This window comes from Bombina bombina, chromosome 12 (assembly GCF_027579735.1).
Source record: "Bombina bombina isolate aBomBom1 chromosome 12, aBomBom1.pri, whole genome shotgun sequence".
NCBI classification, from domain to species: domain Eukaryota; kingdom Metazoa; phylum Chordata; class Amphibia; order Anura; family Bombinatoridae; genus Bombina; species Bombina bombina.
The window spans coordinates 4652727-4668042 of record NC_069510.1 but is presented as its reverse complement, the minus strand read 5'-3'; the positions used below and the strand labels follow the sequence as shown (position 1 = coordinate 4668042).

General features: G+C 44.7%; 1 protein-coding gene across 1 annotated transcript in view; it reads right to left on the bottom strand.

The window, feature by feature from the left end:
* The window catches only part of C5 (complement C5), a gene marked incomplete in the record, with an annotated part of 397040 nt that overhangs the window by 263746 nt on the left and 117978 nt on the right, over positions 1-15316 (bottom strand). The window contains 5 exon segments of the mRNA XM_053695931.1: positions 636-726; positions 5539-5739; positions 6201-6269; positions 14607-14736; positions 14918-15067. Coding sequence (XP_053551906.1) covers positions 636-726; positions 5539-5739; positions 6201-6269; positions 14607-14736; positions 14918-15067 — 641 coding nt within the window.

Below are 15316 nucleotides of genomic sequence, written 5' to 3'. Positions count from 1 at the left end.
GTTTGTTAGAGTGCATGAGTGTATGTTTTTGAGAGTGCATGAGTGCATGTTTGTAAGAGAGCATGAGTGTGTGTGCCTGAGTGCATGTTTGTGAGAGTGCATGAGTGTATGTTTGTGAGAGTGCATGAGTGCATGTTTGTGAGAGTGCATGAGTGTATGTTTGTGAGAGTGCATGAGTGTATGTTTGTAAGAGAGCATGAGTGTGTGTCTGAGTGCATGTTTGTGAGAGTGCATGAGTGTGTGCCTGAGTGCATGTTTGATAATGCATGAGTGTGTGCCTGAGTGTGTGCCTGAGTGCATGTTTGTGAGAGTACATGAGTGTGTGCCTGAGTGCATGTTTGTGATAGTGCATGAGTGTGTGCCTGAGTGCATGTTTGTGAGAGTACACGAGTGTGTGCCTGAGTGCATGTTTGATAGTGCATGAGTGTGTGCCTGAGTGCATGTTTGTGAGAGTACACGAGTGTGTGCCTGAGTGCATGTTTGATAGTGCATGAGTGTGTGCCTGAGTGCATGTTTGTGAGAGTACATGAGTGTGTGCCTGAGTGCATGTTTGTGAGAGTGCATGAGTGTGTGAGTGCATGTTTGTGTAAGGCTACATGTGTATGTGGATAAAATAACTTGAGTGAGTGAATTACCTGTTTTTTATGCTATGAACCTCCCACAACCAGCTTTCAGGGAAGTAACTGCGGATCTGTGGTTCATCTATATCAAAAATTGTTCTGATATCTAAAACACAAAACAATAAATCACAAATAAAAAATACACTAAATCCTTGACCAATTCTCTAAAGCTCTCTGCTCAGACGAGATTATTTAAAAATATCCGGCATTGCTAATAGATTCCTCAAAGGATTCTGGAAAGGCAAAATATTACCTCTATACCTGTGTATCTTGCTAAGGGGTGTCGTTATTTATTTTGTTCTCTTTTAATGGAATTTAGCTCAAAAAATGTGTGTTTTTCAGTTCTCCTGATTTTATACAAAGTAATAGGCACCACCGTGTTGTAACTTAGATTAAAATCCCTGTATTATCTCATATACCCTGTGGAGGTCAGATAGTAACAAATATAAATGTGCTGATAAATTAATTATCTTTCAGGGTTTAAAGTCCCTTTAACACTACTACATTCCCAGCAGCCATTGTTTGTACACTTTAGTGACTCTTTATATCTGTTGCTAGGTGACACCTAGGTTCCACCATAGTGACACTCATTACTTTATAGAAACAAAACCTTTATATCTTCACTAATACAATGTAAAGATATATCAGTGCATTATTCTCAGGTTAAATAATTATTATTTTTCTGCCTTTATTCAGTGTTAATGAGGTTTCAGCTTTATCTACTCGGAGGAAGATTTATCAAGTGCTATCAGAATTCTACTTTATATTCTCCTGTGCATTCACCTCAGCTCGCCTTTGTGCATCTGTGCACCCAAATTTATCCAAGAAAAAAAGGTAGTATTTAATTTTTGCGCTTTTCCAAAGGCAGGCTCGGGCAAAATAATGATACATTTCTCCTGTCAAATTGGTATATAGGGTTCTTAAGCGTCTCTCCGGGTCCCTCAGAGATCTCGTTCTCCACGATGTGTGGCGTACGCTGCACCCAACAACTAAAAACTACACATTTTATTCCTACCCGCATAGAAAATATACAAGAATTGACTACTTTTCTACAGATCCTGCGGGCTTATCAATAGTAACAGTTTGCAATATAAGATCAATAACATGGTCAGATCACGCGCCAGTGTGCTGCTCGATCCGGTGGCCCAATGCCCCTGTAACCCTTTTTGTGTGGAGGTTGGAGGGCTCCTTGTTGGATAACCCCCTACCCCCTCATATTTGCGCTCACTATGAAAGTTTTGGCTTGCAAAATTTGTTCCAACATTAGCATCAAAGACATAAGGATAGGGCACAGAGAGCACAAATTTGCAATGTATGCTGATGATGTCTTGTTTACTCTGACTGACACCATCCCATCTCTATGTCTCGCAGAGATAGAGGCATATAGCAGGGTGTCCAATTTCCTCTTAAATCCTACAAAGTCAGAGATATTGAACATCCCGGAATCGGCTAACGTAATGGATGTCTTGTGATTGCAGTGCCCACTAAAGATAGCACAGAGCCAACTAAAATACTTGGGTATTGCACTGGTCCCCTCTGTCACAGAGCTAGTCAACTTGAACAACAAACGTATCAGAGGGGAGATCATGAGGGACTTTGCGAACTGGAAGAACAAAGCCATATCTTGGCTGGGATGCATACATGTGGTGAAAATGAATATTTTACCTAGGGTGTTATACATAATGCAGGCTATCCCCCTTGCATCAGCATCTCACTATATCTGTCAAATGCAGTCCGCAATTGAGTCCTACATTTGGAATGGGCTGAGGCCAAGAATTTTTAAAAGAACCATCTATCTCCACAGGTGTAGGGGGGCATGGGAGTCCCCCAGCTAGAGGGATATCCACAGAGCCATTGGCATGCAGAGACTAGTAGAATTAAGTCATTGCCAAGCTGATAAGGCATGGATAGAAATGGATAATGAGATCCTACAGAGGGGAAATGTGGACTCGCTCGCATGGGTTTCCTCATCGAACCGACAAAGACAGTTGCAGTTTTATCCACTGCTCAAGGACGTCTTCCAAGGCTGGGACAGAGTGGTTTGCTTAGAGAGCCGCATCTCATCTGCTCAGTCGCCTAATATCCCAGTGCATGAGAACCCAGATTTGGGCATAGCGATTAAAGCACACGTTCTGGGCTCCTCATATCCCCTATCAGAAGCAATTATAGCAAATGCACCAGGGAAAAATGAGGACCCAGGGCGAGTTGGCTGAGTGGGATGCTTGGCTGTTCTCCTCCTGGTTCCGAGTGACTCAATTCCACCATTTCTTTCACACGCACAAAGCAAAAGACTCCTTAATAAGACAAACAACTTTCTTTAAAGGCATTATGCACTTCGGGGCACACCCTGAGTCACTTGATCTCAATCATTTACAGGATGTTGATCATAAAAGATGACATGGTACTTCCGACATATGCAGACGCTTGGAACAGGGATCTAGGATTGGAGATTGATGCCAAAACTTGGTTTAAAATATTTGACAAAGCCATAAAAGCGTCTGTCTCATCGAGGCTACTGAGATGCATTATAAATTCCTTAGCCGATGGTACTTGACCCCACAAAGGCTGAAAAAAATTTACCCCAAAGACTCCTGGATATCATCATACCTCCCAATCCGCATTATTTAACATATCATAATCTTCCAAAATTAAGGAGGAGGCCAAGCAACGCCTATTCCTCCTAATGCTGAATTGTGTCAAGTGCCTCATACCCCAACACTGGAAGACGTAACAAGTCCAGAGTCTGGAGGAGTGGAGGGCTCGGACTGGGGACCTGCTCGGGCTGGAGAGATATCACTACATGAAAACTGGAAAATTAGTTACACACAAATATATGCAATTAATATGGGAGGGTAGAGGCCCTTAGATGCTGTATGAGGGCTCATGGACCTGATATACCTAATCAATGGCCTTCCCAAGTATGCAAGCTCGGAAACCTGCGGGATTCTGCAGATGATTGGTTTTTTTTTTGTTTGTCCTAACCCCCCCTTTTTTTTCTTTTTTTTTTTTCTTTCGCCTTTCCCATATACCCCACCCCTTCCTTTCCTTCTCCTCCACCCTTCCTTGTTCTAGTTTCAGACTTTTTCTTTCTCTTTCATACTGGCACTCAAAACAGGCCTCCCAAGCTCCCCGTTGAGTGAGTTAACAATAGGGATGCAAGAAAATGTTTATAAGCTTTATTAATATTCCAGGCCTGATAGGGTGATTACTTAATTTTGCATTCATGTACTATACCATCGTTCGTACAAAAGTATGGATGTAGTTGCAAGCTTCATGATCAATAATTGAACATACCTTAATTATTGATACCTTACATTTTAGATGCAATGTAAGGTATCAATTAGAACAGCACAAATACAAAGATGTGTAAGCATGATCTATGCATTTTGATGTAATGAGTATTGTTGTCTACTAATCATCTCTAATGTACAGCTGTCTAATTCTGCTTAATAAAGCTTGTTGGGGAAAAAAACAAACCCTGTTCAATAATCCCCCCCCGGGAGATATTAACCCTCGATTCCAAGATACCAAAGGAGCCTCACTGAGGCGGCCCTTTATTATATACTTAATGAGCCCCACAAGATAGTACCTTACGGGAAGCAAATAAGTTACAGTACATTCTGATGGAGCAAAATGAAACAATCTTAGCGGAATCTACGCTGTGGAACAGGAACACTGCCCTTCAAGTGTGACAAATAGTAGCAGCGCCTCCGCCATGGACTTGAGAGAAGAAAGCAGGCAGTGCAGCGAAGTTTGACAACACTGATTGCTTGTGGAGCTGTTAATCTGAGTCAGGATGGTTTCGCAGAAAGACTCTTCCTGCATCTCCGGACTCTAACCTTCATCCATGCCCTCACTGAGAGACTGATAAGATTACTTAAAACTCCCGTCCCATGTTGAAGAGTACTACCCTCCATAAGAGACAAAACAAACTTCTGACACTTCTCTGCCAACCTCCTGGGACGGAAGGCAAAGAATGACTGGGGGATGAGGGAAGTGGGAGAGGTATTTAAGCCTTTGGCTGGGTTGTCTTTGCCTCCTCCTGGTGGCCAGGTTCTTAATTCCCCAAAGTAATGAAAGCAGCTGTGGACTCTTTCCATTTATGAAGAAAACGGCTCCTAGCTTTTCTAATCTTTATTAGAGAAATACAAACTCAAATAATATGTGAATCTTTTCATACACAGCTAGCAACAGGAAACAAATGAAAAGGCTTTTAATAAGATGGCTCCCCATAATCAAATCTTACTCTTAGCAAATTCAAAAATGTATATTATATCCCTTTTTGAGTTCTAATAGCTTTGCAGAACTAGTTTTACTAGATGAATTTCCAGCTTCATGGATCTCTTGCTATAGGGAACCATACTAATATGTAGATAATTTGGTTTCTAGTCAACTTTTGGACAAAATAGATCAAGGGATTAATAGTACAGTATTTGCTCTTGGTTGGGGGGGTGGAGAGGGAGACACAATCTTTTTTTTTTTTTTTTTTTTGGTTACCCCTATTTTGTTTATTAATTATGCTTATGTGGCGCATTTACTTGTTTAGATCAATATTAAATTGTTGTTCAGTTACAAACGTTACAACAGGAACTGATTATAATAATTGAATGTATCCTGTCAAAAACAACAATTTATGGTTTCTTGTCATATTCTTCTTTGTTTGCTTGTATGACGGTTGTCCTTGCTCATGTATTGCATTTGTGTATTTAGAAAATGATCCAATTCCTGGTTAGTTATGAATGATATAGTAGAAATTGATTTATGGTAACCTGAATACTTCTTTTATTGAATGTATTCTGTCAAAATCAACAAAGTATGTTGCCTTTTTTCATTGTAATGTTTGTTTTGTGCAATGTTTTTTCTTTCTTGTATCTGGAGTGTAAATAAATAAATGTACAAACAATTACTAATAACTTACGCATTCTTCCCAACTCGATGTCTTTAATTGACTCGTGTAATTTCTTGGCATACTGACAGCAATCCTTAAATGAAGCTATGCAGGGCGCACCCTTCGTCATTCTTATTCGTTTTTCACCTTTATCACATTGTTTTTCGGCCTTAAAGCAGCTGAACCCATCCAGGCAGCATTTCTTCTGTCTTTTGTCAACATAAGAGCTGACTAAAATAATAGGACAAAAACAATTAGTATTGTTTTACAGATAAATCCATCTCCATAAGACTAATTCATCACCCAATGTATCCTTTTTATTGGTGCCACTAATGCAACCAAAAAGCCCATTTACCATTAGTGAATATCCTTATCTGTTCCATATGAGATTGCTATAAGGTGCAAGTGATAATCCAAAGCTCAAAGCACTCTGTAGTTTAATAGAGGAATGGTAAAACAAACTGGAATAATACAAATAATTATACAAAGGCAAACGTTTATCTGGAGTACAGTTGCTGAGGAGAAGCTTCTGAAGAGCTTAATAATTTATTTCATCTGAATCTGCCTGGTGCTCCTCATTTGATCGTTTGATCGCTGTATAAGTATCTGAGGAGAAGCTGCCGCAATATAAATAGGGGTATTTAATGCACACTTTCTGGCCCTGTATTTATAAACAAAATGATGTGACTCACATTTCTCGTGTAATTTCTTATCTATGTCAGTTGAACGCTTTGCTCTCACGGCATCATTGCAGGTTGTTTCTAGGAAAGAGTAATACAGTATATCAGGGAAGTGCATGGAAGGTATTAATCAGTTGTGTTTATCAGTCGTATCAAACAGGTACAAACAAGCCTATACAGGGATATAGACAGCTCAGTTGTTTCATTATGGTCTGAAATATGTAGTAAGCTCTAAAATAGATACACCAAGAGAGACAAGTTTAATTTGAATACTTACACAAATGACCTACATTGATTTTCTACGGTTTTTATACTATACACAGGTCTCTGCAAACCTAGCTCTTACATATATGTGGTCTATTATTGAGATATGGGTATTTAAAGACATTTAGTTTGACATTGAATTCCCCATAATTAATTCAATAAATTGCACCCTAGAGACTGAAAGGCAAAATCTCTAACCTAAAAATGATGTAGAATGCCGCAAAGTACCAAAAGCAGCTGCATATTACACAGTGATTGCTTACAGCAGTGCACATAGGGCTAGATTACAAGTGGTTTGAGTATAAACACCGCTAGAAGTAATCTTTTTACGCTCGCTGGTCAGCACATGTAAAAACGTTGCCGAACAAGGTAAACCTGCGCACGCTAACTTCAGGACTACGGATATTGTGACAGCACTAACTTATTCTTCCCATAGACTTCAATGGAGAGCATAGAAGAAAACACCTAACACACACTTATCGCCAACATGCTAACCTGACTGCAGTACATATTAAAAAAACACACATATCCTATATAATAAAAGGCCAAGTGTGTTTGTCCGAAGCTGTCATGCGCAGTAGAAACTGCGCGCAAGGACAAACACACCTGGCCTTCCGACTGACTTGGCATCTAGCGTCAGAGTCAGCGTGTGGTGGAGTGGGCGTGGCCGGACGGACGCGTCGTGGGCGTGGCCGGCTCAACGTGGGCGTGGCCGGGTGCGGTCGGACGAGACATGGGCATGGTCGGGCGTGGCGTGGTCGGTGGGTGCGGCATGGGCGTGGCCGGGCAGGGCCGACTGCCGAGACATCGGAGACAGAGAGCAGAAGAGGGGGGATAAAGAGAGGGGGAGAGACACAGCACAAAAGAGATGGGGAGAGAGACAGCACAAAAGAGATGGGGGAGAGAGGCAGCACAAAAGAGAGGGGGAGAGAGACAGCACAAAAGAGAGGGGGAGAGAGGCAGCACAAAAGAGAGGGGGAGAGAGACAGCACAAAAGAGAGGGGGGAGAGAGACAGCACAAAAGAGATGGGGGAGAGAGGCAGCACAAAAGAGAGGGGGAGAGAGGCAGCACAAAAGAGATGGAGGAGAGAGGCAGCACAAAAGAGAGGGGGAGAGAGACAGCACAAAAGAGAGGGGAGAGAGACAGCACAAAAGAGAGGGGGAGAGAGACAACACAAAAGATATGGGGGAGAGAGGCAGCACAAAAGAGAGGGGAGAGAGACAGCACAAAAGAGAGGGGGAGAGAGACAGCACAAAAGAGAGGGGAGAGAGACAGCACAAAAGAGAGGGGAGAGAGACAGCACAAAAGAGAGGGGAGAGAGACAGCACAAAAGAGAGGGGGAGAGAGACAGCACAAAAGAGAGGGGGAGAAAGACAGCACAAAAGAGAGGGGGAGAGAAACAGCACAAAAGAGAGGGGGAGAAAGACAGCACAACAGAGAGGGGGAGAGAAACAGCACAAAAGAGAGGGGAGAGAGACAGCACAAAAGAGAGGGGGATAGAGACAGCACAAAAGAGAGGGGGAGAAAGACAGCACAACAGAGAGGGGGAGAGAAACAGCACAAAAGAGAGGGGGAGAAAGACAGCACAACAGAGAGGGGGAGAGAGACAGCACAAAAGAGAGGGGGAGAAAGACAGCACAAAAGAGAGGGGGAGAGAAACAGCACAAAAGAGAGGGGGAGAAAGACAGCACAACAGAGAGGGGGAGAGAGACAGCACAAAAGAGAGGGGGAGAAAGACAGCACAAAAGAGAGGGGGAGAGAGACAGCACAAAATAGATGGGGGAAAGAGGCAGCACAAAAGAGATGGGGGAAAGAGGCAGCACAAAAGAGAGGGGGAGAGAGACAGCATAAAAGAGATGGGGGAGAGAGACAGCACAAAAGAGAGGGGAAGAGAGACAGCACAAAAGAGAGAGGGAGAGAGACAGCACAAAAAAGAGGGGGGAGAGACAGCACAAAAGAGAGGGGGGAGAGACAGCACAAAAGAGAGGGGGAGAGAGACAGCACAAAAGAGAGGGGGGAGAGACAGCACAAAAGAGAGGGGGAGAGAGACAGCACAAAAGAGAGGGGGGAGAGACAGCACAAAAGAGAAGGGAGAGAAACAGCACAAAAGAGAGGGGGGAGAGACAGCACAAAAGAGAGGGGAGAGAAACAGCACACAAGAGAGGGGGGAGAGAGACTGCACAAAAAAGAGGGGGAGAGAGACAGCACAACAGAGAAGGGGAGAGAAACAGCACAAAAGAGAGGGGGAGAGACAGCACAAAAGAGAGGGAGGAGAGACAGCACAAAAGAGATGGGGGAGAGAGACAGCACAAAAGAGATGGGGGAGAGAGGCAGCACAAAAGAGAGGGGGAGAAAGACAGCAGAAAAGAGATGGGGGAGAGAGACAGCACAAAAGAGATGGGGGAGAGAGACAGCACAAAATAGAGGGGGAGAGAGACAGCACAAAAGAGAGGGGAGAGAGACAGCACAAAAGAGAGGGGGATAGAGCACAAAAGAGAGGGGGGAGAGAGCACAAAAAAGAGGGGGAGAGAGACAGCACAAAAGAGATGGGGGAGAGAGCACAAAAGAGAGGGGGGCGAGAGACAGCACAAAAGAGAGGGGGAGAGAGACAGCACAAAAGAGAGGGGGAGAGAGCACAAAAGAGATGGGGATAGAGCACAAAAGAGAGGGGGGAGAGAGCACAAAAAAGAGGGGGAGAGAGACAGCACAAAAGAGATGGGGGAGAGAGCACAAAAGAGAGGGGGGCGAGAGACAGCACAAAAGAGAGGGGGCGAGAGACAGCACAAAAGAGAGGGGGAGAGAGACAGCACAAAAGAGAGGGGGGAGAGACAGCACAAAAGAGAGGGGGAGAGAGACAGCACAAAAGAGAGGGGGAGAGAGACAGCACAAAAAAGAGGGGGAGAGAGACGGCACAAAAGAGATGGGGGAGAGAGCACAAAAGAGAGGGGGGCGAGAGACAGCACAAAAGAGAGGGGGAGAGAGACAGCACAAAAGAGAGGGGGGAGAGACAGCACAAAAGAGAGGGGGAGAGAGACAGCACAAAAGAGAGGGGGGAGAGACAGCACAAAAGAGAAGGGAGAGAAACAGCACAAAAGAGAGGGGGGAGAGACAGCACAAAAGAGAGGGGAGAGAAACAGCACACAAGAGAGGGGGGAGAGAGACTGCACAAAAAAGAGGGGGAGAGAGACAGCACAACAGAGAAGGAGAGAAAAACAGCACAAAAGAGAGGGGGAGAGACAGCACAAAAGAGAGGGAGGAGAGACAGCACAAAAGAGATGGGGGAGAGAGACAGCACAAAAGAGATGGGGGAGAGAGGCAGCACAAAAGAGAGGGGGAGAAAGACAGCAGAAAAGAGATGGGGGAGAGAGACAGCACAAAAGAGATGGGGGAGAGAGACAGCACAAAATAGAGGGGGAGAGAGACAGCACAAAAGAGAGGGGAGAGAGACAGCACAAAAGAGAGGGGGATAGAGCACAAAAGAGAGGGGGGAGAGAGCACAAAAAAGAGGGGGAGAGAGACAGCACAAAAGAGATGGAGGAGAGAGCACAAAAGAGAGGGGGGGCGAGAGACAGCACAAAAGAGAGGGGGAGAGAGACAGCACAAAAGAGAGGGGGAGAGAGCACAAAAGAGATGGGGGAGAGAGCACAAAAGAGAGGGGGTGAGAGACAGCACAAAAGAGAGGGGGAGAGAAAAAGCACAAAAGAGAGGGGAGAGAGACAGCACAAAAGAGAGGGGGAGAGAGCGCAAAAGAGAGGGGGGAGAGAGCACAAAAGAGATGGGGGAGAGAGCACAAAAGAGAGGGGGGGGCGAGAGACAGCACAAAAGAGAGGGGGAGAGAGACAGCACAAAAGAGAGGGGGAGAGAGGCAGCACAAAAGAGAGGGGGAGAGAGACAGCACAAAAGAGAGGGGGGAGAGAGACAGCACAAAAGAGATGGGGGAGAGAGGCAGCACAAAAGAGAGGGGGAGAGAGGCAGCACAAAAGAGATGGAGGAGAGAGGCAGCACAAAAGAGAGGGGGAGAGAGACAGCACAAAAGAGAGGGGAGAGAGACAGCACAAAAGAGAGGGGGAGAGAGACAACACAAAAGATATGGGGGAGAGAGGCAGCACAAAAGAGAGGGGAGAGAGACAGCACAAAAGAGAGGGGGAGAGAGACAGCACAAAAGAGAGGGGAGAGAGACAGCACAAAAGAGAGGGGAGAGAGACAGCACAAAAGAGAGGGGAGAGAGACAGCACAAAAGAGAGGGGGAGAGAGACAGCACAAAAGAGAGGGGGAGAAAGACAGCACAAAAGAGAGGGGGAGAGAAACAGCACAAAAGAGAGGGGGAGAAAGACAGCACAACAGAGAGGGGGAGAGAAACAGCACAAAAGAGAGGGGAGAGAGACAGCACAAAAGAGAGGGGGATAGAGACAGCACAAAAGAGAGGGGGAGAAAGACAGCACAACAGAGAGGGGGAGAGAAACAGCACAAAAGAGAGGGGGAGAAAGACAGCACAACAGAGAGGGGGAGAGAGACAGCACAAAAGAGAGGGGGAGAAAGACAGCACAAAAGAGAGGGGGAGAGAAACAGCACAAAAGAGAGGGGGAGAAAGACAGCACAACAGAGAGGGGGAGAGAGACAGCACAAAAGAGAGGGGGAGAAAGACAGCACAAAAGAGAGGGGGAGAGAGACAGCACAAAATAGATGGGGGAAAGAGGCAGCACAAAAGAGATGGGGGAAAGAGGCAGCACAAAAGAGAGGGGGAGAGAGACAGCATAAAAGAGATGGGGGAGAGAGACAGCACAAAAGAGAGGGGAAGAGAGACAGCACAAAAGAGAGAGGGAGAGAGACAGCACAAAAAAGAGGGGGGAGAGACAGCACAAAAGAGAGGGGGGAGAGACAGCACAAAAGAGAGGGGGAGAGAGACAGCACAAAAGAGAGGGGGGAGAGACAGCACAAAAGAGAGGGGGAGAGAGACAGCACAAAAGAGAGGGGGGAGAGACAGCACAAAAGAGAAGGGAGAGAAACAGCACAAAAGAGAGGGGGGAGAGACAGCACAAAAGAGAGGGGAGAGAAACAGCACACAAGAGAGGGGGGAGAGAGACTGCACAAAAAAGAGGGGGAGAGAGACAGCACAACAGAGAAGGGGAGAGAAACAGCACAAAAGAGAGGGGGAGAGACAGCACAAAAGAGAGGGAGGAGAGACAGCACAAAAGAGATGGGGGAGAGAGACAGCACAAAAGAGATGGGGGAGAGAGGCAGCACAAAAGAGAGGGGGAGAAAGACAGCAGAAAAGAGATGGGGGAGAGAGACAGCACAAAAGAGATGGGGGAGAGAGACAGCACAAAATAGAGGGGGAGAGAGACAGCACAAAAGAGAGGGGAGAGAGACAGCACAAAAGAGAGGGGGATAGAGCACAAAAGAGAGGGGGGAGAGAGCACAAAAAAGAGGGGGAGAGAGACAGCACAAAAGAGATGGGGGAGAGAGCACAAAAGAGAGGGGGGCGAGAGACAGCACAAAAGAGAGGGGGAGAGAGACAGCACAAAAGAGAGGGGGAGAGAGCACAAAAGAGATGGGGATAGAGCACAAAAGAGAGGGGGGAGAGAGCACAAAAAAGAGGGGGAGAGAGACAGCACAAAAGAGATGGGGGAGAGAGCACAAAAGAGAGGGGGGCGAGAGACAGCACAAAAGAGAGGGGGCGAGAGACAGCACAAAAGAGAGGGGGAGAGAGACAGCACAAAAGAGAGGGGGGAGAGACAGCACAAAAGAGAGGGGGAGAGAGACAGCACAAAAGAGAGGGGGAGAGAGACAGCACAAAAAAGAGGGGGAGAGAGACGGCACAAAAGAGATGGGGGAGAGAGCACAAAAGAGAGGGGGGCGAGAGACAGCACAAAAGAGAGGGGGAGAGAGACAGCACAAAAGAGAGGGGGGAGAGACAGCACAAAAGAGAGGGGGAGAGAGACAGCACAAAAGAGAGGGGGGAGAGACAGCACAAAAGAGAAGGGAGAGAAACAGCACAAAAGAGAGGGGGGAGAGACAGCACAAAAGAGAGGGGAGAGAAACAGCACACAAGAGAGGGGGGAGAGAGACTGCACAAAAAAGAGGGGGAGAGAGACAGCACAACAGAGAAGGAGAGAAAAACAGCACAAAAGAGAGGGGGAGAGACAGCACAAAAGAGAGGGAGGAGAGACAGCACAAAAGAGATGGGGGAGAGAGACAGCACAAAAGAGATGGGGGAGAGAGGCAGCACAAAAGAGAGGGGGAGAAAGACAGCAGAAAAGAGATGGGGGAGAGAGACAGCACAAAAGAGATGGGGGAGAGAGACAGCACAAAATAGAGGGGGAGAGAGACAGCACAAAAGAGAGGGGAGAGAGACAGCACAAAAGAGAGGGGGATAGAGCACAAAAGAGAGGGGGGAGAGAGCACAAAAAAGAGGGGGAGAGAGACAGCACAAAAGAGATGGAGGAGAGAGCACAAAAGAGAGGGGGGCGAGAGACAGCACAAAAGAGAGGGGGAGAGAGACAGCACAAAAGAGAGGGGGAGAGAGCACAAAAGAGATGGGGGAGAGAGCACAAAAGAGAGGGGGTGAGAGACAGCACAAAAGAGAGGGGGAGAGAAAAAGCACAAAAGAGAGGGGAGAGAGACAGCACAAAAGAGAGGGGGAGAGAGCGCAAAAGAGAGGGGGGAGAGAGCACAAAAGAGATGGGGGAGAGAGCACAAAAGAGAGGGGGGGCGAGAGACAGCACAAAAGAGAGGGGGAGAGAGACAGCACAAAAGAGAGGGGGATAGAGCACAAAATAGATGGGGGAGAGAGCACAAAAGAGAGGGGGAGAGAGCACAAAAGAGAGGGGTGATAGAGAGAGAGCAAGGGGTGGGACCGCTGTACTTCAAAAAATGGCCCGTGTACACGGGCTTTAGGACTAGTATATATATATATATATTGCACTGTATTATAATTAATAATTATTAACATTTTTTTACAATATTTCAATATATATGTATAAGAATAGCTATACAGGTGTATATAGAAATATGAAATAAAAGTAACATTTACCTGTATGTGAAAAACATTGGAATGTGAAATATTTACAGTAAATACACAGTGAAATACATTATTACATATTATAGAATTATTATTTTGATACATATACACACAAACACACTCATATATATATATATTATAGTCCTTTGCAGTCAACTGCATGGTGATATACAGTACCTTTGAAACCTTATAACTTATTTCATTAATATTTATATGAATATTTTTTATCAGATAGTGCTTACATAAGTGCAAGAGAATATTGTAAATGATTTATGTTGTGCTTGGTGCAACTTACATTTTATCCCAACCCTAACCCTTAACGTGAGGTTTTCAGTTGCGATAACACTATGAGAGTTAAAGGGACAATCTAGGCCCAAAAAAACTTTCATGATTCAGGTAGAGCATATAATTTTAAACAATTTTCCAATTTACTTTTATCACCAATTTTGCTTTGTTCTCTTGGTATTCTTAGTTGAAAGCTTAACCTAGGAGGTTCATATGCTAATTTCTTAGACATTGAAGGCCACCTCTTTTCAGAATGCATTTTAACAGTTTTTCACCACTAGAGGGTGTTAGTTCACGTATTTCATATAGATAACACTGTGCTCGTGCATGTGAAGTTATCTGGGAGCAGGCAGTGATTGGCTAAACTGCAAGTCTGTTAAAAGAACTGAAATAAAGGGGCAGTTTGCAGAGGCTTAGATACAAGGTAATCACAGAGGTTAAAAGTATATTAATATAACTGTGTTGGTTATGCAAAACTGGGGAATGGGTAATAAAGGGATCATCTATCTTTTAAAACAATAAAAATTCTGGTGTAGACTGTCCCTTTAAATTAGATTGTGATCAAATGAACCTGTTCACATTAAACTTGTAATAGGCATGCAAATTAACGTACTATGAAGAATTCAGTTTCATGTTTTGTGTCCCTTTTTGTGTCTAGCAAATAGCATTAATAGAGAATGATTTAACTGTAAATGATGCATGTTATACCTACAGACAGACAACAAGAACACTGTGTTCTATTCACAAAAGAGCAGATCATTTACAGATTCTATGTAATCTATCCCAAACGCACAGAATCCATAGAAAGCACATATATGTAAAAGGCTTAATGCATAAAACAAATTACCGTAGTTTTCAGTAGCCTTTGTGTTAGCGTTGGTTAAAAATGTGAGGCCTGCTAATCTGAAGACATCAGCATTGTCCTTCCCACCTCCAGCTCCGCAACCAAGATCGCTCTTTTCTAAATCCCTTAGTACCTACAGTGAATTTGTACAGTGGGTATGTGAGAATCACTTAGTGGCACTGTACAGTAGGACAGTGATATTTATCATGTATTACACAGTCATACGCAAACTCAGAAGTAAATTTAATATGTTTGGCTTTTCATAAACTCAGATAAGAATAATGATAAAGTAAATATACAACTGGTTACTTAACTCTTTCAAGTGGCCTGTTGCTTTTTTTTGTAACATCAAACACTGCTGCATCCACAGCTGACAAGGCAACTAACGTGTTGGTTTGTGCAAAAAGAGTTAAAGGCATCGTCTGTCCAGGTTTAAAGTTCTTTTTTTGTGTTAACAGTTCCACCTGAAAAACAAAAGCATACACAGGTACTGAGGGCTTGTCCTGCTTATATTTTTATTTGGAGGATTCCGATACATTGAGGAAAAAACAAGAAGGTAATAGCGCAAGGAGTGATAACTGCCTATATATCCTGAAAGTATCGCACCAAGGTAGAGGACAGTGACCACTGATGGGCACTGAGTAGTACTGAAGTGATGTAACCAGACTGTAATGAAGGTAGAGGAGGAGGAAAACCACTGATGGGCACTGAGA